The 26,926-nt window shown below is 38.5% G+C and overlaps 1 protein-coding gene across 1 annotated transcript in view; it reads right to left on the reverse strand.

The window, feature by feature from the left end:
• Positions 1-26,926, reverse strand: part of TSHR (thyroid stimulating hormone receptor) — a 77,275-nt gene that overhangs the window by 24,894 nt on the left and 25,455 nt on the right. The window contains exons 2-7 of the mRNA XM_086462222.1: positions 23,986-24,057; positions 17,537-17,611; positions 6,326-6,400; positions 4,996-5,070; positions 1,435-1,512; positions 356-424 (exon numbers count right to left, since the gene is read on the reverse strand). Of these exons, the coding sequence (XP_086318348.1) occupies positions 356-424; positions 1,435-1,512; positions 4,996-5,070; positions 6,326-6,400; positions 17,537-17,611; positions 23,986-24,057 (444 nt within the window). The remainder of the gene's footprint in view (positions 1-355; positions 425-1,434; positions 1,513-4,995; positions 5,071-6,325; positions 6,401-17,536; positions 17,612-23,985; positions 24,058-26,926) is intronic.

Raw genomic sequence — 26,926 nt, forward strand, 5'->3', positions numbered from 1 at the left:
GCTACCTTTATCACTGCTACACTTACTAAAATAAACTGTCTTGTAAGTAAAACAGCATAATTATCTTCCAAATCATCTTAGAAATGTTACTGATCAAAAGAAATTTTATTGTAGCTTCAGACTAGAACAAAATTCACGCTGGAATTACCTGCCATGATTTTATTTCTGAGTTATAAATATACATGCCAAATGAATGCAAAAGACATTAAGCACCGATATTTTTATTTCTGGCTTAAATTAATAGCCTCTCTTCACTCCTTAAAATCAATTAGAATAAGATTGAGAGCCTCCAACAAATATAGGCTATTTATTATATAATTTTTTTTCTGAAAGAAGAGAAAGATCTGCTACTTACATAGCATCCAGATTTGTCCCGTTAAAAGCATGGCTTTGGATGCTGGTAAAACCATTATTGTAGAGTTTGCTGCAAGCAAAAAAAAATAATAATTAAAAAATTGGTGTATTTTGGGTTGCTTGAATACCTGAATACCTAACATCTTATGTATCATTTTTCTTGGCAACAGCACATTTAGGTATAGGTTAATTTTAGTCTCTTGAAGAAGCAGCAATTATAGTGCAAGGTCAAACAAGTGCCCAGCCGCACCTTGAGTGTAGCTGAGTCAAGAACACCATGTGGCACGTGTGCCATCTCTTACTTCTTTTTACAGCAAATACAGAACTAGACTAAAACACTTTGCTATAATGTTCCCTACCTCAAACTGAAAACAAGGAAAAAAAAAAATCTGCTAGGACTGATTAAGGAAGGCTAAAGGAACTAATACCTAGCAAAATAGGTATGATTTTACTATCAGGCCTGCCTGAATTTTTAGAAGTCATTCTTTTGCTCCCTTAGAGCAAAAGGTTTTGTTTTATAATTTCTTTAGAATTCATTATTTGGCATTCTAGTGTTTTTCCCTGTCTCAGGTCAGAACTCATTACAGTAATTTTCATTCCCCTCAGCCCTTTCTTGCGGCTCACTCTGACTGTGACTTGCATAACTGAACTTTATTTAACAATTTTCTTTCAAATATGACTCTTCTGACATTTGCCACCCATTAGTTTTTCACAGTATGTGCCACTTCTAGGTTGCAAAAAAGTTAGACACAGTTCTAACCATGCTGTAGCTTTACAGGAGAACTCTGCAAACTTTTCCCTTTGATTTTTCTCCAATATAACCATTCACTGGCATTAGGGTCATACAAAAGATAAACCGATTTGGTCAAGCCAGTTTAAAAAAAAAGGAGCAGGCCTGATTCAAATCACTGTCACAGTAAAGGATTTATGCAAACTAGATTATGGATCCTACATGTTTATGATGTTTCTCTGTTACAAACTACTAGACAGCAGGACAGGGATATTTTATTTTTTAAATATTTTACCATATGCTTGAGAGAGGTAATTGCCATGTGGCTGACTTAAACTAGAAGAACTTACAGAGTTAGAGATTCATTACAAAGCCCATGGAAAGCATTTGCAGGCACTGAAGTAATGAAAGGATTATCTGCAATTTCACTGAAAAAGGAGACAAAACATCACAATCAAACATCTGCCCAACAGAGCTTCTCCAGAACAGTTTTATTATTGATTGTTCCCTGCCTTGATAATAAATAAAAGTGTAGAATAACTTGTTTACCTATGTCTAAGGCCAGAAGTTACATGTGGGATGATTAAGAACGGAGCATATTCCAGCATCCAGGAAGTGAGCTTGTGAAGTAGGTGGATTTTATAGTCCTAGTGAGGTGTACCAGCCTGTGTGATTATAGTGGTTAACAGCACAGACAGGTTCCTTGTCTCATAAGCCATAGAATTAGCAAAGTAAATAATGCTCCAATGTCAATTGAGCTAGCCCAAGTGAGTTTAGAGCTGAGATCCTGCTCTCTAGCTAAGCTCAGATAAGACATCAGATGATACATTATTCAGGACAGAGGCATTTCACTTTACAGAACTGCATCTAGCACAAGTGAAATAACATTGTGTGATCTATCCTAATGATTCTTCTCAACCCTTGACCAAATAAGTGTTTTAATATCTGTCATTTTTTAAATACATTTTTAGTCCCACTCTGCAGTCTTAATAAACACTATGTATCTTCAGACCAAAACTCTGTTGTGAAAAAAGGGACAAAGAAAAACGAAAGAGATTTACTACAACTAAACTGGAGGAAGGAGAGAAGAAAAAGCTGGTAGAAACAAAGGGCAGAGCAAAGTGTCTGATTGGCCCTTTTCTGCTTTTTCCAGAATCATATTAGTGTCTGGAAACCAAAATATTCTGCAACTTTTTCTTTTCTTCAGCTTGTGGATCAGATGTGGACAGACCATAACATCCATGGGCTGAGAAGTCCTAACAACTGCCCATGTGACAGCAACAATTTCATTCTTTTTCTGTGCTATATATGTGTAAACATACGTGCTAACACTGAACTGTACTACAACTATTTTCATTCCAAGTAGTTTTCCCCAATAGGTGGTTTCCACCACAAGTTATTTTGGTTCGACATTTTTTAGATTTGTTCACTTTTTTAAACAAATGTTTACTTGTAATTTGCTTGACCTCAAAGGACAATAGTGATATAATGAATGTTTTTTCCCCAGCTATACCTTATTCAACATGTAGGAACCTATTATTCTTCAAGAGCAGATTTTTTTTTTCTCAATCTTTCATTGAATAGCAATGTTTAGAAATAAGTCCCTTGAAAGTGCAGCTCTACTCTTTAAAAAGTCTTTAGCTTAAGACCCATTTTTATTTTTTGTTAGTGATCTTTATGAAAAATTTTCAAGGTAGAAGTAAAATAATGTTTTGTTATTCACCACTTAGAAAGTCACTGAGGTTTTTGGAAGCAAGGACACAGATGGTTGTATATACTGCTTCCGTATACACATTTCATCTAGCCTATTTAATTCTTGGTTCTCTCTACTTAGTAAGTGTAGTGTTTAATTTACAATCTAGTAGAGCTTAATCTAAGCTAAAGCCCTTTTGTTCTTTGAGGAACTCCCTAATAGCTCTTAAATTGCAGGTGCATCCCACTCAGAGCTCTGGCTGACTGGTTTCAATCTCAGGGGCCTACTGCCAAGGCAAACATAGCAGCTCCAGTTTATGGAGCATGAGTTAGCACAAGGTTTACCTCTAGTCTCAGAAGATCCTTGGGAGGGAATATCTCATTGCTCACTACAGGTCTAGACTCTTTAGCAAAATAACCAGCATTTCTACATTGCTCTAAGGTCCATCTTGCCAATGGCAGACCATGAATGCAGTGGGGACTGATCATTCTTGACTAAGAACACCCCTTAGCAGCACCAAAACAATGCCTGGAGTAGACTATCAGTCATGTCTTTGCAAGTCACCTTCTAGCATAATACTTCCAATTTTTAATAGCGTTTTACTTAGTCCATCCAGCAGTCAAGCCTCTTCCAGCTGAGCACTGCTGCAATATGAGATTGTTAATTCCTCTCTAGGACTACTAAGTAGTGTCCAAGATACTTTTACCTTCAAGTCTTCATCTGAGCTGCTCTTCCTTTTTGGCTTAATTACAACCCAGAATTTGAACTTAAGTTGCAGGTTAGGGCACAAAGATGAATGTCATCTTTGCTTTCTGAACACCAAGAAACACCTGGGGTTTTTTTTAATAGCAGAACTCTTTGTTTCTGAAATACCTTTAAAGATAATAGTGGGAGACCCCCCCGTCCCCATTTGTGTTCCCATTCTCGTCCTCCAATAAATTGTTCTGCAATTTGCTTCAAGCCATATTAAAAAAAAAGGGGGGGGGGGGTGTATGTCTTTATATCAGTTACAGTAAATGGGTTTTAAGGTGTGAGAAAGGAAGGCAATCTTATTGTTATGTAGGAGTGCCTCATGAACAAACCAGATTAAATTAGCAAAGCTTGCTAGTAGGAAAATTCTTTCCAGCCAAGGAAAGATGGCTCCACCTAGGAAGTCTAGCTTAAAAGTAGGCAATTATCAGTCCTGGTGCTTTGGTTCTTCAGTGGGACTATAGATTCGTACTTGAAATGTGACTCTACAAGTAAGGTTGGGCAAGGGCATTTAGGCAAAATGTGTGTTCATAGAAGCTTATGCTGTCAATCTAAAAGAGCATGCATCTCATTCTACTACTATGAAAAAAAGGGTGAGTGTCAGAAGGGAAATGGTTAATCCTCTTTCTTAAAGACACACTGTGCTAGCCTGAGCTGGCCTCACTACTAAGGCTGTCATGAAACCATGGTGCTCCTGATCTAGCAACTTAAAAGCTCTGCTTCATTTCTCAGCTTTGGCAATTTGCTTTCTAAGATCCTTTTCTGTTTTCTTTATAAAAAAAAATAATTGTATGAAGCAACACATTTTGGATAAAATTAAGCCTTCACCAAAATATTCCTAAAAATGTAAGCTCAGCCAACACTGAGCTTTTTAGAGGTAATGATAAACAATTGTTCTCAAGATTGTCTCTTGCTCTTGAGTCTTCTGTGACAGGGTAGAGTCAGAAGAAAGGCAGATAGCCAATGGAGGTTATGATTCAACAGTATAGGAGCTCAATGAAGAGTAGTATCAGAAAATGTGCAGTATAAGCCCACCATGCCACCGCAAATTTGTTAGAAGAATGTTGATAGGATGACTACATGTTAGCAGGCTGTATGTCAGCTCAGGTCCTGTGTGTCACACTATTCTAATATCAGACTAACTCAGGTATTGCACAGCCGTTACAAAAAAAACCCCACAAAACCAAAACAAAAGCAAAAGGCCTGTAGAAGTCGTGTATCATGTGCTTCGTCTAATTCAAGAGAAACGCACTTGTGTGTCCCTGTCTCTCACTCAGGTCAAAGGTATCATGCTGGGTGACCTGACATCTTCCAGACTTGGTACTATAGATCATCAAAATATAGCTTGAGGAAAAGTGCTTTGTGAGACTTATTTGATATTCTTCTCCAAAACAGAAGCCTTCACTACAGGTTTTCTTGAGATCTGAGGCTAGCAGTATTCTAACCAGCTGCAAGGACAGATACTTACAGTAAGAAGTTAACATCAGATGAGTAGATTTTGGTGACGTCTGGAAATGCTTTGAGTCCAGTATTAAAAATACCACTGAAAGAAGAAACAGAAAGAGTTACAAGTACTGGATCACTGAACAACAACAAACAATGTGTTTAAAGCATTCAACAGTACAGGGTGGTTATTTCATCCTCTCTATTGTCAATCAATTTATTTATAATCAATTGTCCAAAATATAAGGATGCAAGAACAATTTAAAAAAATCAAATACCAGATTTATGATAAATTATAGAATCTGAGAAATGGGAACACAGAATAATAAGACAGCTAAGCAGATCTGCAGAGGGAAGTAGCTTGTGAGGTGGATAGGGAGAAACAAAATTGTAGCCCTGGATTCACTTCAGAGATTAAGGCTGATTCAGACAATAGACTGGGACCCCCAAATCCTCTATCTTTCATTGAGGCTAAGAGCTGTTCAAACAGCTCCAAAAAGGGAAACTGTCTTCAAATCTGTATACAGTTAATGTCCCTTATTTCTGAACTCCTGTAGAGTGGAAATAGCTTAAGAAAATATAGTTCTCAATTTTCAAAACTATTTTCCTGAAATTAAATTGTTTTGACTAGTTTCTTTTTATTGCTTTCAGATCTAGGAAAAATCTGGAAAAAAAGAAAAAAAAAAAATCTTTCCTCCCTGCCACTACCACCACCACCACACGTAAACAGATCCCTTTCTAGAGTCTTCTAAACATTAATGAAAATCACAGAAGTTATTCTCTTTCTCATATCTCTTTCCTATGATATAGTTTTAGTGCTGCTCTTTAGAAACTTCATGGGAATACAGAGAATTATTCCGGGTTTCTTTCTGCCATAGAGGTCATATGAAATCAGGTGTCTATAGATGGGCTTCTCACATTTAGCTGACAGGTATGCTCTAAAACCCTGTGTAAATATCTAGTAAATATAAAAGATGTGTATATTTCTGTTGTGTCCCTTCTTCCCACTATTCTCTACAAAAATATAATAAGACAGCACTTATCTGTCACTTATCCACAGCACTTACAAGAAGAAAGCTAGCTGTGGAATTTTGCCAAGGAAACATTAGTGTATTCCACACATTTAATGAATAAGAATGGCAAAATTACTGATGCCTTTGTGAACATGTTTTCCTTTCTTGCAAATGTAGTCAAAGTTCTAACCCCTACACTAGCTGGCTGTCATTAAAATAAAGCAACAGGGAAAAATATTCCAATCAGTTCCAAAATGAAATGCAAAGAAACAAAACTCCTATAGTGTAATGAGTCATCTGTGAGGTTTAAGTGCCAACTTGTTACAGGTGCTAAATACTTACAGGTATTTCAAAAGTGGGAGGTCCTTAAAGGCATCTGGATCTATGTAATCCAAGTTTCTAAGATTTCGAATTTCACTGTAAAAAAGGGAGGAACATTACCACATTAATCATTAATACTTAATTATTTATCATAACAGAAATTAGTAATGTTAAAATGAAATTTCAGGGACTCAGTTCCTGCAATGAGCTTTTATACTGGCCAGCACCAGCTCAAGACCACTGTGCGTTCTGAGCAATCTTACAATGTTGAATTATCATCTGGATAGGTGTGGTCCTGACGACTGGCTAGTTTAAACAAGGAGGGAAGAAGCACCCGAGATTTGATTATGGATCCCTCATCTGCATGGTCCTAAAATCAAAGCAATAGCCTGTGGTAACGGCTATTTGAACATGGTGAGAGTTTTGTGTCTGAAAAGTTGAACAAAAAGAAGAAAAATTAAGCAAAACTTTCAGTATTGATGTATAATAATCCTATCAATTTACAACCATCTATTTAGCTTCTAATTTTATGTGCTGTTTTTCTGGTTACTTCCCTCATGTCTTTAACAGTATTTTGTATTATTTTTCTGCCTCTTTTACAGAGCTCATCAGTGGATCCAAGAGATGGCTCAGGTCACTTAAGTTAACTCCATTCTGAGTCTTGAAATGGACACACCATGCACTATATAGTGATGTCCAGCAGTGCAGAGGATAGCGTGCCTCTTTGCTTTATACTGACGCAAAATGTAACATAGACTTCATTCCTTATATCTTCTGTCCACAGTTATATGTCTAAATACTTCTATCCAGGTGACAGCTTGGTTTGCAGATGGCTTTTTAGACTGCACACGAAGAACCAGCTTGACACTGATCATGGCTATGGCCATGCTGGGTGCTTCCTATAAGTGTGTTCGTGGGGCTGCTGCTCCTCCAGTCATCATGATCATTGCTTGGCATCATGACTCTTCCTCATTTTTCTGAAATGTTTGTCTGTGTCCTTAATACACTTTTCCTCAATCTTTCTCATTCCTCCTTATTTCAGCAGATTTCTTTCCTTTCTATCCCTAATGACAGACAGCAGTCTGGCTGCACCAACCAGGCCATGCCAGAATTCCCTGTCTAGACTCAGTAGACCTACCAAATTTTCATCTTTTATGAAAAAACCCACACATACCTGTCCCCATCACATGCACACTTTTCCTTTCCTGGCCTCTTTACTGTCTCCAGAAGGGGACAGCCCTTTTCCCATGTTTGCTTCTATTTCTTTACCTTAACCCAGCTCTGGATACTGGTCTTACAACTGCTGGAACAACTCTCAGCATTTCTTAATATAGAAACCATATAGAAAGAATGGTGCCCGTCTTCCTCCTGCAACTAGCTGTGGAGCAGCAGGCTGAGGGAAGCACTTCTTGGTAGTTATATTGAAAAATTTGATGAAAACAACAGGTATAGATAGCATGATGGTGCAGTTGTGTGGGTAATGTTCTGGTCTCAAGTTAGTCCAAGAAGTGGTGCTACAAGGCAGAGACTTAATGGGCAGAAACCAGTAGTATTTAATTTACCATGCCCTAACAGTGACAAGTAACCTACACAATATAGGTATCAGGAAGTTGGTTTTTAAGGATACCTCTGCAACTGGAATAATTTTTACAGGATAAAAATCAACTCAGCCAAGCTGTACGAGAAGTAAAAGTGGGAAAAAGAGACATAAGACAGTAGATAAATCAGTATGTAGATACAGGTACCGAGACTTCATCCTCTCTATATACTGTTGTACTAACAAAACTGTTCTGCTCCACGTTTCAACTCTTCAGTTTTTACTCCCTTTACTCCAGCATTGCATAGACAAGCACTTACCTTTTACTTGCTTATTAAACTGATGTAATTAATAGCTATACTACTGCTATTACAGTACTGTATTCAAATAGTCTTTATATCTGTCAGCTTTGAACAGTACTGTTTCTGTATTTAAAAGAAATTGTCAGTATCAGTCTCTTGCTTCTTTCAAATTATTTTATTAGTTATGTATCTATCACACTCCCAGCTGTGGAATTTGCTCCACAAACTTCAACTGACAAATTTTTTTTTCCCATCACTGACTGCAATGTCTACATTTAGCTTGTACCCAGGGCTAAACTATAACAGTCTCACCCAACAACTCCTCACCAGCCAGGGAGGGGAAAAAAAAAAAAAAAAAAAGAGCAGACCTGTGGGTAGAAGTGAAACAGATTTAATGAAACACCACCAATACCAACAGAGATATACAGCTATACTTAGCCAAATGATTATCCAGTCATCACAATCAACCAGAGTACAGTCCTCATAAGAAGCCAGAAGAAGAACCCCACACCAGCTCTTTCTCCTCAGCAAACCTCCCCCCTTTCTAATGACCATGACATTCTGGTATGGGCTACACCTGTAGCTAACTCAGCTCAGCTGCCCTGGCTGACTTGAAACTGCTAATGTCATGGCTGGCCTAGGATTCTGTCCCAGCCAAAACAGGACAACATTTAAAATGCTGGACTCATTAGCTTACTAGCCAGATATTCCTTTTCTGTGGATCAAACATATTCTAGAGGAAAACAGCCTTCAGATCAACCTTCAGCCTGGAAATGGATAATGCATTGGAGTACCATAGAGTCATCCATCTATTGTTCATAGTATCCTGTGTAAATGATTTGGTTGAGGGTACTGAAAATAACAATTCAAAATCCACAGATGGTACTAAAATTTGAAGCACAAAATAATGCAATGAGATTCAATCAGATTTTGCTTTATTAAGTAACTGGGCCATGAGGAGGGCATGTGCTGTTTAACAAAGGCAAATGAAAAACTAATTAATCTGAGAATAAAAGATTTAAAATGGCCAGATGAGACAGCACAGCACTCAGAAAACAGTTTAAATAATGTGAGTGAGGAAATCAGTATGATTCAACAGAACATTGAGAAAAAGTTGATGTCCCTGCTGTTTGATTTCCTTGAATTGGTAATGCTGGGATTATGAAAGAAGCATACTTTAATATATACTGTATATATATTTATGAAGGGATTGCGAGCAGCCCTGTGAGGAAGGACTTGGGGGTACTGGTGGACAATAAGCTGGACATGAGCTGGCAATGGATGCTAACAGCCCAGAAGGCAAACCATATCCTGGGCTGCATCAAAAGAAGCATGGCCAGCAGGTTGAGGGAGGTGATTCTCCCCCTCTACTCTGCTCTTGGGAGACCCAACCTACAGTACTGTGTTCAGCTCTGGACTCCTCAGCACAGGAAAGACATGGACCTGCCTGAGTAGGTCCAGAGAAGGGCCACGAAGATGATCAGGGGGCTGGAGCACCTCCTTTATGACAAAAGGCTGTGAGAGCTGGAGTTATTCAGCCTGGAGAAGAGAAGGCTCTGAGGAGACATTATTGCAGCCTTTTGGTACTTCAAGGTGGCTTATAAGAAAGATGGGGGCAATCTTTTTAGCAGTGCCTGCTGTGATAGGACAAGGAGTAATGGTTTTAAACTGAAAGAGGGCAGATTTAGACTAGATAAAAGGAAGAAATTTTTACAGTGAGGATGGTGAAACACTGCAACAGGCTGCCCAGAGAGGTGATAGAAGCCCCATCCCTGGAAACATTCAAGGTCAGGTTGGATGGGGCTCTGAGCAACCTAATCTAGATAAAGATGTTCCTGCTCTCTGCAGGGGGGTTGGACTAGACGACTTCTAAAGGTCCCTTCCAAGTGTTTTCTGATTCTATGATTCTATTTGCATTTCATCCTACACTTTGTATTACAGAGGTTTCTTAAAGCCCAAAAGGAAGAAAAGGGCCCATTGTGATAGGCACTACAGAAATCAACAGCAGACAGCCAGTTGCTTAGAAGTCTCTAATCAAAACAGGTGAGAAAGAGGATGAGAAGTATAAAAAGGTAAAAGGTGATTTGACCAAAGTGAATGCTATGCTTAAGAAAAAAAATCAGGAGAAAAATCCAGATTTTCCTACTTCTAGATCAGTCAAACGTGCCTCTTGCACTTGACTGGCTGAGTATGTGGCCTCTCATTTCATATGCATGAAAAAGAGAAAGTTTTTCAAATTCAGTTCCATTCATGAACTATGCTGCTGTCCTTGTTTTGCACACTCACAATCATTAATCTCAACGTTCTTGAAGGAATCCCTCCCTAAAATCACAGAATTAAAGGATATCTATAGCTCCATCAATATTGGAGCCTATGAAATTAAGCCCATAAGGAGAAAATATATTTGAATAGTTCCGATCTCATCAGTTAACAGGGTAGTGATACACAAACTCGATTTCTTTTACATTAATCAATCATGAGTAATACACTCAAAGGTGCCTCAATGTTATATGATAGTAATTTTCAAATTGTAATCAAAAGACTGCTGTGGTGTAAGGATTACTTCCAAAGCATCCAAAAAACTAAGAAAGGCAAGTTGATTATTGGTAGATTCATTGGACAGGGTTTGCACTTTTTCCAGTAAGCTTTTCTGAATTGGTGAATTGAAAAGATTGAAACTCATTGATTTGGAAAGTTAAGGTTCCTTTGAAAAGCAGCTCTAGGAAAAGTATTAGTAGTTTTAGCTGCCTAAAATGCAGATAAAGCCAAAGAGTATACTTTAAAATGTCTAGGAGGCTAGTTCCCAGGTATCTAAGTATCTATGAGAGCTGATTTTAAGTGACTTTTGGAATGGAACTTTGACACAGTCTATAAATAAAACTTAATCTTAGCATACAGAGCTTAAATTTTGCATCCAACAGCAATGTAACAATTCTGAGTCCTTCTGGGAATGAAGTGTTTTAAGGATACAAAAAAACCTAAGATGGTTAATAGGCATCTTTGTTGACCATTGATGCAGATAGGCAAAAGGTGCCCTGAACAAACATTTCATTTTGCAGTCCTAACTAAAATTACTTAGATATGCTCATAAGAAAGAAAGGTGTCGCTACCTACCCACAAGATAAAAGAATTATTTGTGGAATATTTACAAAATTATTCAAAGTTACTTTATAAGATATTCAGCTTCTGCTTTATTTTTAAAAGTACATAAAGCAATTAAGACTTGGCTTATTTGTGCTTTATAGACAATCAATATTTTAAATTTTATTTCTGGCACTCAGACTAGTGATTTAAAATGTACTACGTTCACAATCAAACCACCACCTGACTGTCTGTCCTGGGTTACAGTGTAAAATGTGCCAAAAGAAAAAAAAAAAATTCTATTACCATCTTCAGGAGCTGTTGAGACCAGGTGGGGCGGTGCTCCCTGCCTCCCCCCTCTGGACTATCTCCTGTTACTGGGCACAACAATGCCTTATCGCCTGACCCATCGATAACTCGCTCCTGGGCTATCTCCTGTTAATGGCCCATCAAGGAACTGCCTCACGACTCCCCATCCCATGGTGAGATGCTCCGCCCGGGGAGGGGAAGGAGCCAAGCAGTCCATGCCAAATAAAAACGGAGATTTTGAACACCCTAGCAGCCTTCTTCCACTGGATTCTCAGAGGAGCTTTTCCCCCCACTGGAGTTCCAGAGGACAAGAGCTACCTACCTACCTACCACTGGACCTTCGGAGGAAGACCAGACCCTTTTACCTGATCGCTGCTTCAACAGAACTACATCCATCGCTTCAGGAGGACTGCAGCCAGCATCTTATCGGACTGCTACTGCCACCCTAACAGGGTGTCAGGTTGTATTCCTGACTCTGTCAGTGTAAACCAGTGGGTTGTTTGTTTTTCCCTGCCTTGTGTTATATATATATATATTAGTAAAGAACTGTTATTCCTATTCCCCATATCTTTGCCTGAACGCCCGTTAATTTCAAAATTATAATAATTTGGAGGGAAGGGGGTTGCACTTTCCATTTCAAGGGAGGCTCCTGCCTTCCTCAGCAGACACCTGTCTTTCAAACCAAGACACTGTCCATGAACAGCAACTCAGTTTTGCTTTTTAAAGAAAATACTTAAAAAACTTCAACACATCAAGAGCAGATGTGCAGAAGTCACTTGATGATATAAAGTCCTGTGTCAAGACTTACAAATAACCATGAACTTCTATATACAAAGATACAAATATTTAGTTCCAAATCCAAACAAATCTAAAAATGAAACTAATAATAAGAACTATTCAAATATTGGTCTAATTAATTAACAAGACCTAAGTTCACAAGTTAACTTCTAGGAAGCTTAATAAGCTACTTAACATTCTATATGAATTTAGGAATATTAAAAAAAAAAAGCACAAACATTTACATATTTAAGTGGCTTCTAAATTTCATTTACCAGATACATCTTTCATACCTCCCTTGCAATATTGTCACATCCTTGAGTTTGTTCAAGACCAGAAACCAGAAATTGCAGCTCTGGCCATAGAGTCAATATAATCAGGTTATGCTGATACCTATGAAGACTTAAGGATATCCAGGTCAGTAGTACTGAAATGTTTTAAATCAGCCCTTTTTTTTCTTGGGATCTCTCTCTACCTTCTTAAACTTACTGTGCCTATATCTTCCTGGGCTTTTCTCACTTGTGTATGTACTTCCATGTTTTATGCTCCCCCTACAGCCAAACTATCCATGTTATTTCATCTGTATGCACCTGTCAAGCCTTTGCACCACTAACACCAGCAAACTGTCTCGGTCTCCCAACAGTCGATTCCCTGCTCCAGACCACAGCTTTCAACAAGATTTTTCTACGCAGCCCTTGTCCCGGTGCCCTGAAATTCGCTCCAGGTATACAATAGTCCCCCCAAATCTCTTCAGTCTCTCTCTCCAGTTGCTTCTCAGATATCTCCATCAAATCACCTCTCCTTTCTTCAGCGCTGTATCCCACGACCTGGCTCCACAAGCTGTCCAAGAAGAGAAGTGCAACCTCGGCCCAGGGGCTGGCAGACCTGCCCCAGCCCTTGGCTCCAGCTCACTGCAGAGATGGAGAGCAGTCCCCTACCAGCTCTCCAAATGACGTCGCTTATATGAGGGAAAGACACTTGAACTATAACCTTTGGCCCTGCTCCCAAATGCTAAGAGGGCTTTTAATGCAGTTGTGTAAGAGGAGAAAGCTTTTGGAGTGGGGAGAAGGGAGTAGGTAGAGATCAGAGGAGAATGAGCAGAGACATAGAGAAGGGGAAAAGAAAGAGTGAATTTTTCTGGGGTTCCTTCCACACGAATGGTTTCCTGAGAAAGAATGCCCTAATTACAAAAGCTTTTTATTTAGTGTAATGCTACCAAGCTGCAGCTCTACTAGTAAGACAACTATACAGAGGCAATGACTGCCAGTCAGGCACTTTCACAATTATATCTAGAAAAAATAAATGCTTATGCCATTCTATGGGAGAGACAGTTCTGAATTTGTAAACATGTGAAATTTGTCTCACAGACATACTCTAAAAAGGTAAAGACAAAAAGAAGGAATAAGAAACCATTACAAGACCAATTTAACACAACTGGGGGGAAAAAAAACCCTTAAAGACTTGGCCTTGATTTTCATCTTCATGGAATGGGAATTTTGCCATTAATTATAAGCAAAATGAGATCTGGCCCATTGAAATACAGCAAGTGATCAGTATCCTTAGTTCGCAAGAAGTTGCTCAGCACTTGACAGGCATAGGTTCATAAAAATACAACCTATGCTTAAAGAGAGCTGAGATCTGGAAGGAACAAGAAGTCAGGAAAGGGGCACACAAACTGAATAAGGACGAAGAAAATGGAGCACTGAAGATCAAAGCTGAAGCACACTAACAGGTTTGGCAGACAGGGATGATGATGAACACAAGATGCCTACTCACGTGACACTTGACTCAAGCCAAAGCAATTAGTTCTTCCCTTCCACAAACACTAAATTTTCTCCTATGAAGTTCTTATGTTTAAAAACCAATGTTTTAAAAATGAAACTGTGTGTGTAAGTTTAAATTAGGATAAAAAGATTATTTACATAAAACTGCACTTTATGAAAAGTCCGTGAAAAACAACCTGTGAAAATGAAACTCTGTGAAATGACTTCTTGTCAAAACTGTTAGTGTAACTCCAACCTCCTTTAAAATACCCTATAATAATCTTTACCTAGTATTATTTTAGCAATAATACTTTGAAAATACTCTGCAAGTGGAGAACATTAAACAAATGCATAGCACAACATAGATATTTATCCCTGAATAATCTTGTTCTTTGGAGAGTAAATCAAACTCATCAACAATAAGTGTTAACAAATCAGAGGAGTTATGGAAGCAATTGAGAAAAATAGTCAAATTTAGAAATTGCTTTCTTTTACAGCTTGTATGCAACTGCCTAATTTGCCAGATGCCTGGATATTCCCCGATTAAATAACACATGTGCTTTACTTCCAAACAGACTTTGAAAACCTGGTAAGCGCTTTTGAGTGGTAGAGGTAGTCCTTCTCAGTGGGCTATCTGCAAAGGTTTGAGGTTTGTCTATAGCTTTTGTGAGTAGAGTTCTGGTGTCTTGTCCTGGGTAATATATTTGGCTCTTGCACAGGAAAAAAAAAAAAAAAAAGTGTATCTTGCATGTCTGTGTACATTTTCTTTTTTGGTAGGGCTTTGTGAGAAATGTAAGGGGTCCCACACTACCATAACCCTTGTATAGCAGATCAGGAAACCTCCTCCCCACCCTGCCCTCCCCGCAGCCTACACCATAGGTGATGAGTGTAGGAGCCTGTGAGCTCTGCTGACTCCTGCCCAGGCCTGCAGCTTCCTGGTCATGGACAGCGCATCCAGGCCTGGGATCTGGCATGGGTGTTATGATGTGGTGATTTTGGATTTTGCTGGTGTGCTCTGGCCTGATTTCAGGGGAGCCATGGCAGATGCATACTTATGGCAAAGGGCACTGCCTGTCCTCCCAGGCAGGAATACAAACATGTTTTGGGGGTGGTTAGAGACTGTAAGAGGACAAAAGAAAAAGCTTCTTCTTATATTCCTTGCCAAGGCTTTAGGTAGTAGAAAGTAATGCAAATTAGGCAGTGCTACAGAGCACATCACAAGAACAAGTGCCTTGGGAGGCACTGGCAACACCAGAGCTCCATCCACCATGCTTTCAAGCTAGTCACACCTTTAAAAGTGCACATTTTCTAGAAGAGTTCTTTATATTCAAAGGCTTACATTACATTACCCTTTGAAGATCAGTTTTGTGTTATGAATTAATATCCCGAAAGATATTTTTCTAATCTGTTCTCCACTTTGAATCTAGTACAGAAACAATAGAAACCAGCTATCTATCCAGCTAGCTCCTTTTTTCTAAAGCTGTCCTCAAAAAGCCTTTATGTCCATATAATTTAAGACAGACAAGATACTACACTGCATATTGCATGGAAGAATCCTGCAATGAAATACAAGAGCATTTTATCTTTAACTTCTGATAAGGTGAACCACAGAACAAGTACCACGTGAGGAATTTGTGGTGCATAGTGCCAAATACTTTATTCATTGCTTATAAAATGTGCTGCCAGTAAATGTCATTAAACATTCATTTGTGTTAAACAAGAAATCCTAAAGACACAAGAACTGTGAAAGAGGAAGAGAGAACATGAACACAACAGGCCTGGAAAAAACATCTACAGAAGAGAGAATGGCATTATAACCAAAGATAAGTAATGTTATCACAACAAAGCCTTCCTGTGAAACTCTTTCAGGAATATTACAGGACTGAACTAGGTCTCAGGATCCTGGACTCTACTTCTAGTGCTGCCTGTCAGGTACTTTTAGGGGAGACACTTCCACTTTCCAGCATTAGCTGCTCTCTATCTACAGTAACAGTAAAGACATTACCTCCTTTATTTTTATTAAGCTTTCTGTTTCAGACTGTGTCAAATAAAAGGAAAAAAATTATAGAAAATAAAGCAGTGATAAAAGATCATCTAGTTCAAGCTCTTTCTTTGAGTGAAGATTAAATAGACCTATGGAGTTCCTGATTACACAGCCTTAAAGGCCTCCAGTGATAGTGACAACCTCCGTACGAAAACATTTCTCATGTTTACTTATGCCAGCCATATGAAAACATTTCCTCTAACATGAATCTTGCCTAATCTAATTTAATGTTATTGTTACTTTTGCTTTGTCAAGCATCAGTGTGGAAAATGCGTTGTAGCTTTCACCCCTTGAAACAGCCTTAAAAATTATACATGCCTCTGGCATGTTTTCTTTCTGAACACAAAAGTCTTTCCTCTCTGGATTCGTGATGACCATCAGCGTCTCCCATGGAACCTCCACAAACACAAATATTCTCTGAAATATACCAAACTGCAACTCATCGGAGCTTTATGACACTGACACACTTTCTATTGCCTCATTTGGATCAATAATGGAAACATGGAAGAGTATCAGATGCAGGATGGATCCTGTGAAGCTCTATTCAATACATTACCTTCTCATTTTGACAGGGTACTGCTGAATGACAGGAACTCCATGGATGTAGGCATCCTACCACTTTTGTAACTGCCCTAGTGCATCATTTGGCGAGGTCTGGTCAGAAAAATAAGGTATAAAAACAATTCCCAAAAGCCTTTGTCCACAACATTCCCATTCCATTTGATAACCAGATAAGCACTTTTTATTAGTGTGCTCCCAGAATCACAGAACCATAGAATGGTTTGGGTTGGAAGGGACCTTAAAGACCATCTAGTTCCAACCCCCCTGCCATGGGCAGGGACACCTTCCACTAGACCAGGTTGCTCCAAGCCCCATCCAACCTGGCCTTGAACACTCCCAGGGAGGGGGCAGCCACAGCTTCTCTGGGCAACCTATGCCAGTGCCTCACCACCCTCACAGTGAAGAACTTCTTCCTAATATCTAATCTAAATCGAAGAATGATTACTTATTATTTTTCATGCCTCCAGCTACTGACGTTTTGCTCTGTACTTTGGCCCTTCTGATTCTATTTCTGGAGTTTATGTTACTGTTTTACACTTACCTTCAGTAATTTGACAGAACTAATTCTTAGCTGCCAGTTTATTTCAACTTGCTAACATGCTCATAATGTAGTCAGTCTCTCACATTTTTTATTACACTTTCTTACACTTCTATGGGAGGATATAAAAGAGGAAAAGAATTAAAAAGCTGCAGGGAAAGAAAGCACAAGTGAAAAAAGAGGCTGACTCCACATTACAGAGAAAAGTGATATTTAACTACAAAGGAGACAAGAATGACAACTCAAATATCAGCATGTGTGTTATTTCCATACATCCCCAAATTTATCACTGTATTAATTTATTTAATTACAGTACTTACATATGAGTGACTTTACTTAAACTGTTGAAGGAACGGGCCTCCAGACTCTGAAGTGTTTCATCTATGGAGATGTAGCTAAACACCAGCAAACAGAAAAAGAAACAAGTCTCAAGACCTTGGCAGGTCATGGCTTGTGCCCCTCGTGCCATTTTATTTTTCTTTTCATTCTTTTTCTCATCCAACTGCCATGATACTGCCAGGCACAGGGACAGTGTCTGAGGGAGGAACTTTTAACAGGATTTTTATTTTGACTGATGCCTTAGATGCACACTACACTACAGAACACAGTTGAATAAAAAAACCTAAAAAACCCACAACGGTGCTATTAAGCAGCAAAGGCAAACACCCGTATTTCATATTTCAGAATCATGTTTCTTCCCTTTTCCCCACTTAAGATCTTGGAGTTCTCCAAGGGGATCTAGCCCTCAGGTAAACTGGCCTGTTTCTCTGTATCAAAGAATTAAAAAGGAAGGAAAGAAACAAAGATGGTCCTTGGGCCATCACTGCAACAACTGTCGCAATTTCTCTAGACAGCAACAGATCATCAGGGCAACTGATGCTTTGATATTGCTGATGAAAAAAATGTGCTCTAACATGAATTTAGAGAGAAACTCTAGCCATATAGTGAATGTCATAAAGGATGTAAGGAGTACAGTGGCTCAGAAGCAAAACCAGACAGTAAGCTTAATATTTATTTGCAAACAGTTTAGACTGAGTCGCATTTGTACTGCTAGCAATCTACTGAACATGATGAGGAAATAGCTCTACAGAGTCTCTCCACCATCATTAGGAGGATGATAATACTGGAACTACTTTGTTCCAGTGCTTTGAAGTGTGAATAAAGTTGCACTACATCTGACTAGTGCAGATTTTCAGATTAACTGACATTACTATTTGGATTAAATTATCTGACTGTGTCTTTCAAAATATATCCTAGGTTTAAAATTTATGAATGTTTAAATAGCATTTAAGAGAGGTATTCTGGTGTTTTATTTGCTTTTCTAGTCCTATTTTATATAATATTTCTAATCTATAGATCTTTAAAAATAATTGGAATGCCTTGTATATATTTATATTTATTATTATTATTAAAATATTTAAGAACTATCTTTTGTTACTCTTGATTGAAGTTACTGACTCAATTTTTAATATTTTGCATAGTTACACGTACCCTGAGCAACTTGATCATTATTTTAAAATGCACAAAATTAAATTGACTAGAAGAGTCTTAGACATCAAGTTTAGATATCAAGATGAAACAAAATGTAATAATAAAGAGACTTAAAAAATATCCAACTGGTATTTTACATCAATTCTAATTAAGTTGTGTTTGTCAAACAAAACAGAGAAGATTTTTAGCATTCTTTCAATTTTTTACAATGATAGTATTAAGAGCAATAATCGTAAATAGCAAATTAAAATATGATCATTTAACCCAGGAGGGCTTTTTAGTACTATAAATTATGGATCAGATTTTTATTTTTTGTGTAAATTTTAAAGAAGATAAATCTTTATTTCTTTCAATGGATATTAAAAAATATTGAAAATGTTTTAAAAATTTGGAAAGAATACTTTGTGACCAGTGCACGCTCTAACAACCAGCAGATGACTAATACCACTAACTGTTCCAAGGCAATTTACTTTCTCTCCAGACAGGAGCTAAAAGCATACTGCCCGAACTAATTTTAACTCTTCTAACATGAGATTTGCTTTTGATTGATCACTTTGGAGATGTATTCAACAGTGTTTGAAAAAATACCAGAAAAGTAAGTAATAGAGATTTTATGACCAACAGATTCTCTTTCTACAGTAATATTGTTTTTACAAAGTTATTTGCATCTTCCAAAATGAAGGAAGATAATAAGAAAAGAGGATTACAATAAAGAAAGTATTTCCAGTCTATACTTCTGTGATTGAGTATTGCAGAGTTAGATGTTTATGTGAGACACTTTGTTTTCCTGTAAGCAACAAATATCTATTGCCCAGGAAACTGGAGTTTCAATCTTAAAAGAAAATTATTTATTCCATTTTAACAGAGCCTACATTTTAACATGCCAAAAGATAGGTTATATCAATGACACATTAAAAAAAAATTGTTCTATGTAGCAAACAGAAGTATATAAATCAACTTGAGAGAAAAAAAAAATAAAAACTGATAAGGAACAAACATTGCATCCTCATGCTGGGGCTAGGAATTAGAGAGTACTTTTTGTGTGCTCCGTGATTAAAATGAGTCAGCTTACATCAGGTAGACAAGTGCTTTTCTCTCATATGAGAAGAGGCAGAAGAGCGGCAGCAGGGATTCCTCCTCCACTTCTTCATCCCTACAGCCACCAGGTCCCTTCCCACCGCACTGCATGTCACATTTTTACTATATTGCCTGGCTTGGAGCTGATTGAGTTACAGTTTTATATGTTTAATCTGTGGGACAAAAGTGGGAAGGAAACGGCTTATTTTTGTGCATGTTGACCTCCATCAACTCTTCTGCTTCAGAAGCAGATGTATTTGCGTACATTACTTAAACCACATCATCACTGATGACAGGAAAAGGTTTTATTTACTTTACTGTCATCCAGATAAACATGCAAAACCCACACAAACACATTCAAAATCTCCTCTGAGACAGGAACGTCAAACAGAAACATCTATTAATGGTGCATAAACATTTACTTCCAAGTGTTCAGAGTGCCTCCAAAAACCTTTGGGCTCTGGCTAATGAAGACATAATACAACACATTAAATGTAAGAAATAAAAATCAACAGAACTGTAAGGAGTTACATCAGAAGAAGAGGGAAAGCATGTTTAAATTCCCATTTTGAAGGTGTGTTACGATTCAGCACCTCCTCTCCCTACCAGCTGTGTTTAATTTGCAGGATTTCAAAATGCTTTCAACACCCATCTTAAATACAGTCATAGCTTAAACACCAAATGCACATCTTCAGAGAAAGTCTGTTTGCAGACAACACTTTAATCACCATTACCCATTCAGAAAGAGCCTGAGAACATAGGATTTAAAGCAGATTGGCACGTGGCTGTAGCCACAAGGCCTCTCCTTGCCCTTATTTTCTTCCTTCTCCCTCTCTCCATTTCTTCACTTCTTCCAGCCTCAGCATCCCCTGCGTTGCTGCCCACCAGCTGCCCCTGTTCTCCTCTGCTGCCGATGGAGGGTAGCTTGGTGACACATGGGGTACTTCATGAGAGGACAACCAGGAGCAGCCAAGGCAATCGCAGCCCTGAGTTGGGGCCGTACTGTATGGCCTGGCACTGGGGAGCAGGGGAGGTGTGGGAGAGCTGCGGTGCAGATGCATGCTAGGCGTGGGGAGCCGTGTGGTGGCACTGGCTGTGGGACAGCAGTGTGCACAGGGCATAAAGGCACTGTGTCGCACAGAGGAAAACAGTGCACAGCGAGATGCTGTGCTCTGCATGGGGCTGCTGGTAGAGAGCACTGTGGGGATGCTGCTTTGCATGGAGAAGCTGTGGAGAAAACTGCTCAGGGAGCTACAGGTCAGGTGTCTGTGAGGTACTCATGAATGTGACCCCAAAGCATCATCGTGAGCCCAGGAAAAAAGGTTCCTTATCCTTGATCTTATAGTTACTGAATGTTCAACCTGTCCTAAGTCAGTAGGAAATACTGGGTGAAGCCTTTCTACCAAGATTTAATGTGTTTTCAACTTTAAGGATGTAAACCAGAAATTTCTCTTGCATTCAAATACCTTATAAAACCTTTTTTTTTTTTTTTCAGTGCCCTGATTTATTTCTGACAGGAATTGGCTTTGCACTTGAGCATTTCACTGAAATACTTTCTGTCTCATTCCTGTGGCAAAGCAGCACAGGGAAACAATCTCTGCTTCTGGCTATCAAGATTACACAGATATGCGTTCATTTAAGAGAAATAATAGCTATAAAATGTTTGTTATGTCCTCATAAAGAGGACAACTAAATTTTCTATTCACTGCAGAAGAAAAAAAAGGTTTATTTGTGGAAATTATATAGCAGAAACCATACAGCAAAATGAAGTGCTATATTTGGAACAGTAAGAACAGTCTCTATCACTCTACTGAAACTTCAGAACATTTTCTAGATGAGTTTACAAAGCAAGGAATGATTTGGTAGTTTTCATTGCTGATGGAAATTATGGGCTGGGAGAGGCAAATGAGACATGTGGTACGTTAGAGGCCAAGATACACACACAAAAGCTGTAGTTAAAATACAGGTACTGGTTCCTTAAACCAAAGTTATATCAAGAAGGTTGGAGCTCATGATTTGTAGTAGTAGTAATGCTATAAGAAAAGTCCAGAAGAGCAATCACACTATTCAAATTTAAACCACTGTCTATTCTTCATAGGCTTTTTCAAATTAACAAGAAAAATGTGGTAATCCAGAAGGCATTGTACAGCAGGAGAGTATAACGCTACCACTTCACTTCATGATATTAGGTAAGTTACTTCTATATTCAACTATATCTATGGTATATTCCTACACATAAATGTGGAGTAGGGGGGAAGGTAAAACTCTGTATTCAGATATTCTTTTTAAAGAATAATTTGGGGAAGATACTAACGTTTATTTTCACAGGTAGTCTTGAAATCTCAAACCAAATAAACTGACATGGATGCCAATGTATTATCCTAAGATGTGTAAAAAGCAACTATTCATACCATTCAGGGCCAAAAGGTCTTTGGAATTTTGACTTTCCTTTCCAACTGAAATGTGACCAAAGCACGCAACAGAGTGGTTATCTGTTACGATGTTGCTACCAAACAGTATAAGCAAAAGATTGTCACTGACTCATAATGCCCATGGAGAGAGACTAGGTGGCTAAGTGTCCTTAGCCTACGAGGTTGCTAAGTGACCTAGAGACAAGCAGAGTGAAATACCCCTTCCTCACCTCTGGTGCCATGAAGGTTAGGTTTGATGTCACAGCCTTTTGGCCACTGGAAGTTTTTGAAGGCTAGGCATCTTTAAAGAAGGGTTCACTGAGTTCTTCAGTTGAACATCTGTGCTTTTACAAATTCATAAACATTACAATGTGAGAATTTTAAACTCTGAAGTGTCTAAGCAATGGATTTTGTGACATTGAAAGGAAGACTTGACATCCTTCTACATTGAATAAAACTCTGGTCTGAACGAAGTTTATCAGGTTTATATATGATACTGTACATCATCTGAGGGACATTCCCCCCTAGAAAAACCTGAAAACAATACATCATCTATCCAGTTAAACTGAGATGGTAATGGAGGCTGCAGATATACAAGAACAATTACTTATGAGGATTTTAGAAGGTCACTACTTTAATACACCTGGATCAAACTATAAAATACAATTAGGCAGACCTCTACATCCCCCCAAAGTCCTGTTTCATGAATTCTTAAATAGTAGTCCATCTCAGCCATTCAGCCAAAGCTCAGCTGGATTTGAGACTTGCAAGGAATATCAAGGACAACAAGAAGAGCTCCTATTGCTGCATTAGTAATAAAAGGCTGAACAAGAAAAATGTGGGCCTTTTGCTGAATGAGGTGGTTTGTTTGGTTAACAGTGGACACAGATAAAGCTGAGCACCAGGCTGGATAAAGCCCTTAGCAATCTGGTTGGATCTTATAGTTGGCCCAACTTTGAGCAGGTGGTTGACTAGATGCCTCCTGCTGTCTCTTCTAAATTATATGACTCTGATTTTAGGGAGTGAATTTGGAGATGGCAGAGAAGTTCCCTGCATCAAATAGCAATGCACAGGATGACAGATTATGGGCCAGCCACCAAGACGAAGAAACAAAGATGGGACAGCTTTATTTCAAGACTGCTGACATCAATGAGCAGTGCAATGCAAGGGTAGCCACTTTCAATGGGACAAATGTTGATGTGAGGCAAATAGGTAGAGGCTGCTTGTGCATTTATGGGTTTTATCCATGCATGTGTTTACATACAAAGCAAGTGACACAATAGGAGTCCCTCTCACATCACACAAATACTAATGTTTCTTGTGAAAGTCCATCCCTAGTCTAGAAATGTCACAGGGTTTCCAATTAAATGAGTTACAAAACATGCTGGGGGCCGGAAACAAATTTTTAGCCAGGACCAGCAATAGAACATGTTCATTTGTTATGAATTAAACCATTTCTCATATTTTGTGGAAAAAAAAAAAAGTTTTATAGCCTTATTTATCTCTTCTACTTCAATAAAGGTGTGCTTTTATCCAAAAATGCCTAGTATGCCTTCCTGTATCTGGTTCAGGTTATTGGTTCAGGTTATAATGATGATTACCTGCAGGTTCTAAAATATAAATCATAACCAGAGATGATTACCTGCAGTTCTAAAATATAAGTGGTGAGGTAGCAAAGGTGCAAGAATATTTTCATTTCAGAAGATTTTGCATACAAAGACAGAACTTTGGAGAAGGGAAGTGATTTTTAATAAAAGAGCTAAAAGAATAACATCAGAAATAGAACTTACATCCTAGAGATGTTGGGGAGATTGGAAAAAGCGTCACTTGGAATTGTTCTTAGATGAGTCTCCATAAACCTCCTACAGAAATAAAAGTTTGGCAGTTAATATCCTTTGGTAAGTACAATTTAACATTAAAAAGTCCTACACAAGTGCAGCTCTGCTCCATTATTTCTATCCTTATCATTCCTTTCCCCAATGTTTCTATCTTTGCCTCATTTCTATTCCTGTTTCATTATGTGGCTTGGTTCTCTTGGTGTGCTCCCTCAGTCTAAATTACAACATTCTGCATCATCTCACCTAGGAACTCAGCATTCAGTGGTAATGATGGAACTTCCAAAACTCCAGAGCAAGACCAGCAAACATATTTGTCCACTGAAGTAAAAGAAGTATTAAGAGTATAAACATTCTTCTAATAATTTCAGACTCCACAAAGACACCCCATCCCTCATTCCAAGCAAGAAATGCAGGTATACCAGCCAAAGTTGAATTAGAACAATTGCATACTTACCTCCACAGAATTCTCCATATACATTGTAATAAATACAGCATTCTTCCTCCCTAAACCTGTGATGTGGGGATGGCATGTACATTGTTAATTTTTTAAGCTTGAGCCCAGTTAAAGATGCGCTTCAGGAGAGAATAGAATCTGCAGGTTTTGGAAAAATAGGTGATATTTAAGGGAGATACTTACCAACAGCCAAGTTCTTGACAGAATGAATCTTTAGCAGACTGACTCCTCCAAAAAAGAGGAAATGCTTGGAAAATTAGCCTATAATGTCTGTTAAACTTACAGTTAAAACCTGACATTGCTGGATGAGGTAATCTTTGGTTTTCCAATGTATCTGGGAATACACTTACATAATTATATAGTCAATGAATAGCCTGGAGAATAATCAAGAATGATAAACTTTTCCCATAGCTGCTGTTTAAGAACAGTGCAGTAGAAAAGAATTAAATAGATTAGGATGATTTCCTAAATCTGCTTTCTGTTTCACAATGTGAAGTATCTGATTATAATAATTATATACGATTTACACAGCCAAAAATATTATCATTTTAAGATTTATCAAGCTTCTGGAATTTGCAAACAAGAAATAAAAATATCTGCAGAAATTATTAAAATGTCCACCTTGAGTAAAAATAGAAATTAAGAGAATGTACACTCCTATCATCCTAGGGGAAGGCTTTGTCTGCTTCCCAAGTGTACCTCCCCTACTCCATATACTTGTTACAAGAATGAGCAAGGAACACCTAAAGACTTCTATTTTTCCAACACTGGTTTGATGTTTCTCTTGACCTCAACCCACCCAGCTCCCATTGAGCCCAAAATCAGGGGAATATCAGTTGGTCCAGAGGTATACTTGCCTATTCCCCTGCACCCATAGCACCTTGACACCCATACCAGTGATCTCCCATCCTTCTCCCTCCTCCCCTTCATACTACTGCTTCCTTCTATTACCACAGTCCTAGACAAAATATTTGTAAAAACCAGCAGCTTAATCCAGCTGCTGATCTTGCTGTTGTGTTTCAACATTTGTCTGTATTTCCAGGCCTTTTAGGAAGCTGACAGTGATGGCTGAGGAAGTTCTGGTTTCAGATAGATTTTAACAAGTCCTAAAATAGAACAGGGTAAATGAGGGACCTGGACAGGCTGGAGAAATGGGCCAGCAGGACCCTTACACAGTTCAACAAGGAGAAAGTGCAAAGTCCTGCACCTGGGGAGGAACAACCCCATGCACCAGTATATTCTGGGGGCCAGCTGGCTGGAAAGCATCTTTGCAGAAAGGGACCTGAAGGTCCTAGTGGACACCAAGTTGAACATTGCTGCAAAGAAGGCTAACGGCATCTTGGGCTGCATTAGGAGAAGAAAGCAGTCCTAAGGCTTCTCCCTGATAATGTTAGAACTCAGAAGCCAAGAAAAGCACAGTTTAAGCCACTTCTGACTATCCAAGCTCACTTTTAACTTCGCTTATATCCCTCTGGTCTTCCGTTCACCTACAGCATGCCGACTCATACGATAGTTACTTCCCATCACCAATCATTACAGAAACTAGTATTTAACCTATCATGCATAGTGTTCCAGACAAGCAAGAAATTAAACACCATCTAAAGTCTCTTCTTGACCTCCTGCTCTTATGTCTGACATTCATCCCTCTCCATTTTTGTCAGATAATGAAGGAAGTCAGACCCATCACTCATGAGCTACACATGGGCTAAGTGAGATCACAGTAATCCTTCACTGACATACCTGAAAGCTACACATTCCATAAGAAAAAAATGGAAATTCTGGATAATATTTATGAATCAATTTAATCAAAGTTGCTGTATTATAAAATGACTCTGCATCTATAAATTTCTAGACAAGGCTCCTAATATCTCAAGAACAGACATAATGAAGAAACTTAGCCTTAAAGGCTACATTTTGACAGAATGGCTGGTAAATTTATTATATGGGCTGGAAGTTGGAGTATCATATTTCTTCCTATCTTTCTGATAGAGTTTAAAGATACACCAACATTCTGCAAATATGACAAAAAACCATATGGGGTACAGGATGTGTTTATAAACAGACTCATAAAGAAAAGAGAAACAGTAAAGTATAAATAGAAAGAAATCCTAGGCAGAAGAAGAAACAGCCCATTTCAAGACAAAAAATTAGTTGTGAGGTGAAGCAGTATCAGAGATTGTCAGCAAAGCTAAAAGACTCCAAGTTCATGTAATACACCGACTACATAAACAACAAGCTAAATAACAGCATGTAGCATATACTGACAAAGTAGTTGGTGTTTGCTAGCTGCCATTCGTCAACTACTTGCCATCTTAACAGATCGCTGACCAAGCTCAAAGAGTCAATGATTATGCAGACCATAAAATGAACTCAATGCAACAGGCCTGGGGCCAGGGCCAAACTTTTAAGTCAGGCTTTGTGTACAACCACCTGCAAAGC

This window comes from Leptosomus discolor, chromosome 3, assembly GCF_034619465.1.
Source record: "Leptosomus discolor isolate bLepDis1 chromosome 3, bLepDis1.hap2, whole genome shotgun sequence".
NCBI classification, from domain to species: Eukaryota; Metazoa; Chordata; class Aves; order Leptosomiformes; family Leptosomidae; genus Leptosomus; species Leptosomus discolor.